Below are 3,359 nucleotides of genomic sequence, written 5' to 3' on the forward strand. Positions count from 1 at the left end.
GAAAAGAGTGGGAGGGCTTTTAGGGGTGTGGGCGAAGGGTGGCGCCGGGATTGGGGGGAAGCAATCGCATCCCTCGTTCCATCCCGACGAATTTTCTAATTTCCTTTGCCTCCGTGCTTTGTCCTACATTCACGCCCCTAACCTATCCCACCATACAGCCTCTCATGTGGCCCCCCTCGTTATCTCCCACCTCTGTTGTTGTTTTGGCACACTGAGGAACCAAATAACTGGAAGCTAATGTTTACCTGCTTCAATATGCGCAGACGGATTTTTGAATCTTTACAATTTTGAAGTTGGCACAAAAAAAACTAAAATGTTCCCATATCATCTTAAAATTGCCCAACCCTAACACACACACACACACGCACACGCACACACACACACACACACACACACCTATTGTCTAGACATTTTGCTTTCAAAAATAAAAATAAAAAGAATTAATATAGGACAAGAAAATGGTGAGCATGTGGAGAGATGCCATCTAAACTAGAAACAATTGGCCCAACAAGCAACTATGTAAATAGATTTTATGCAAATGTGAAGTACATTTAACTAACTACACAAATCACTATTTGTGTGCTTTTTGCTAAATTCTCAAATTATTTAATAACAAAATTACAGGACAGCACTAGACAGGAGTCAGGAATTAACAACTTTATTTTAACTGCATGGACCGTCGAGGTGTAAGCATACAACATATTAATTAGAGACAGATTACATGGAAATCACATTTTTTAATGGGCAGTGGCTCAAGCACTCAATTCTAATTACACATCCTCATGCTGAAAATTAGGTAGCTTTAGGTACAGCTCAAATTAATGAATTCAGCAACTAACTACAGCTCCATCTGCTGTTTTATAGCAATCTGAGTAAACCAGAGACATTCAGCGTGTCAGTAACGCCGCAGTAGCAGAGCAGTCCTTTTTGTTTTTTTGGGGGGGTTTTTTGGCAAGCAGCTTTCATCAACAATCGCTTGTGTCCTAAAAACATAAATATAAAACTGATCAGGCTACATTCTCACATGTGCACTAAAACATAAAGCCTGTGGAGGAACACGGGCCCATTGTTGGCACTCATTCACTTCAAGATGCAAATGGGTGGATTTGAAATTCACCCTCTGTGTGTTATGCTTGGATACGTTAATGTTGTATCTGTGCTGGGGATTATTCTTTCTACAGCGGAGGGGGGGGACCTGTGCTTGAATGGCAGTGCCCTCAAAGTAGCTGCTGCTGCTTTCAGTGGCCTCCAAACGAGATTAGACCCGTGGCTGCCCTCAGTCCCAATCCTCTGCATTTAGATGGAGCGTAACCAGCCTGTGTGACAGTTTCTCTGTTTTGACACTGAGTGGGTGCAGTCACTGCATATGCAACGCATTGGGATTGAGAGGTCAGAGCACAAAGGGAGCAAAATCCCTATTGCTTAGTTCGGTGTTGCGAAATGATATCCAAACTAATCGTTTGTGTTCTGTTTTAGTGTCCCTGCAGTTAAATATGTAATTCTTAAAACACAAATCAAACCCTGGATGTGTACATGTGCCACAGTAGCATGCGCATATGTAAAATAAAATCCACACACTACATTTAGTCTAGTGCCAAGTCTGTTTCAGGTTTGGTTCATTTCAATCGTTTTATTCCCTATCTGTGCATGTAGCAGTGAAACAAGATAAGAATACAATGTAAAAAGGAAAATATTAGCAGAGGGTAAAAGTAAAAAGATAACATTTATATTATTTGCTAGCAGCAATAAACAGATGACTACTGCATTCACTTTGTGTAAGTTTCCAAGGCAACTTTTCCTCACTGAATCTATCTTTCTGTAAGGTAACTGTATCGGTAGACCCTGATAAGAAAGTATTCATTCTCCCATGTTAACTTCTCTTAGAAAAATCAAATAAAAATAAAAATGTTTTACCTGTCTGATAATTTTACTTTTGTCTAGCTGGGAAAAACAGCTCAGAGTAGGGCCTTCGCATTGGCACAAGGTAGCACTGCTCAGGCTGCTCACCCAAAGTGCAATGGGTTTGGGCATATTGAACTATTGTCACATTACATGTGAGGCCCGTTCCTTTAACACTGGAGCCCCTGCTTCCTCCCCAGCCAGCACTGCTGGGGTAGCACCACTGATTGCGGTTACATTCACATGTGCTAAAGTAAAAAAAAAAAAAAAAAAAAACAGAAATGCATAAATATTAAAATGATCAAAACACAACAATTCCCTTGTTGTGTATAAATCATAAAAACATATCAATCATATGTTTTCTCATATGATTGATTCGACTCATTTTTTCCCCTTTATTTCTTTTTTTTCTTTCGTTTTGCTTTTTTGCTCTGATGAGTTGGATTTGTCCTTTTTTGACTTTTTTTTTTTGTGACTTTTTATTTTTGCTTTGTCATGTGGCAGAGGTGTTTCTGTTTTACTCGTAGATGAATGTCCCTTCTCTGACTTTGTTGAGAGACTGGTCGAATGTCCCTTCTCTGATTTTGTTGAGTGACTGGTCGAATGTCCCTTCTCTGACTTTGTTGAGTGACTGGTCGAATGTCCCTTCTCTGACTTTGTTGAGTGACTGGNTTTGTTGAGTGACTGGTCGAATGTCCCTTCTCTGACTTTGTTGAGTGACTGGTCGAATGTCCCTTCTCTGACTTTGTTGAGTGACTGGCCGACTTCTGTGTTGTGTCCGTCTTGTCTTCAGATTTTTCCGATATTGTACTCAGCAGGGTTGAACTTTTTCTACTAAGACTCTGTAAAAATCAGATACACATTCATCTCAGACAGCTCAGAGATCAACATAAAACAACTAAAAGCCTCTACTTTTAACGCAATCTTTTTAAGAGGAAAATCTGGCACCATCTAGTGGTGATTCGGTGTCAAATGCAATATGAAAGAATAAAGCAAATGAGGACAGCTACATATCAGAAGATATTGGCAGTTGTAAGCTAAAAATCAAATATGTAACATAATAAGAACGCAACAATGAAGACTTAAATAGAAACTGAACTGAAAGTATCTGGCAGTTTAACAAACCTTTGCAGTTTGCAGCAGTGCTGTTGTCTCAGAGCTGTCAAGGTAAATTATAATGCCTCGCAAAAGTATTCATATCCCTTACAAAAAACACGCCGACATCCAGCTCTGTTGCCTGGGTTTGAATTAGGGTCTTTTTATATGGAGTTTGCACGTTCTGCCTGTGCATGTGTGAGTTCATCCAAAGTACAAAACATGACTGCTAGTTGGTCTCTCTAAATTGTCTTTAGATGTGGGTGTGCATGTTATTTTTGTTTTGTGTGTGTGTGTGTGTGTGTGTGTGTGTGTGTGTGTGTGTGTGTGTGTGTGTGTGTGTGTGTGTGTGTGTGTGTGTGTGT

At 39.9% G+C, this 3,359-nt stretch overlaps 1 protein-coding gene across 7 annotated transcripts in view; it reads right to left on the reverse strand.

Annotated features, from left to right (window-relative positions):
- Positions 1-642: 642 nt before the first annotated feature.
- The window catches only part of stk33 (serine/threonine kinase 33), a 16,791-nt gene continuing 14,074 nt past the window's right edge, over positions 643-3,359 (reverse strand). For 5 of the 7 annotated variants that reach the window (XM_017304016.1, XM_017304017.1, XM_008405253.1 and 2 more), the window contains 2 exons: positions 2,594-2,741; positions 643-2,540 (listed from right to left, as the gene is read on the reverse strand). In XM_017304016.1, coding sequence (XP_017159505.1) covers positions 2,281-2,540; positions 2,594-2,741 — 408 coding nt within the window. In that variant the 3' untranslated portion in view covers positions 643-2,280. Of the gene's footprint in view, positions 2,541-2,593; positions 2,742-3,359 lie in introns of those variants that run through there. The other 2 variants (XM_008405254.1, XM_008405255.1) reach the window with 2 other exon arrangements.

This window comes from Poecilia reticulata, linkage group LG3 (genome assembly GCF_000633615.1).
Source record: "Poecilia reticulata strain Guanapo linkage group LG3, Guppy_female_1.0+MT, whole genome shotgun sequence".
Lineage (NCBI taxonomy): Eukaryota > Metazoa > Chordata > Actinopteri > Cyprinodontiformes > Poeciliidae > Poecilia > Poecilia reticulata.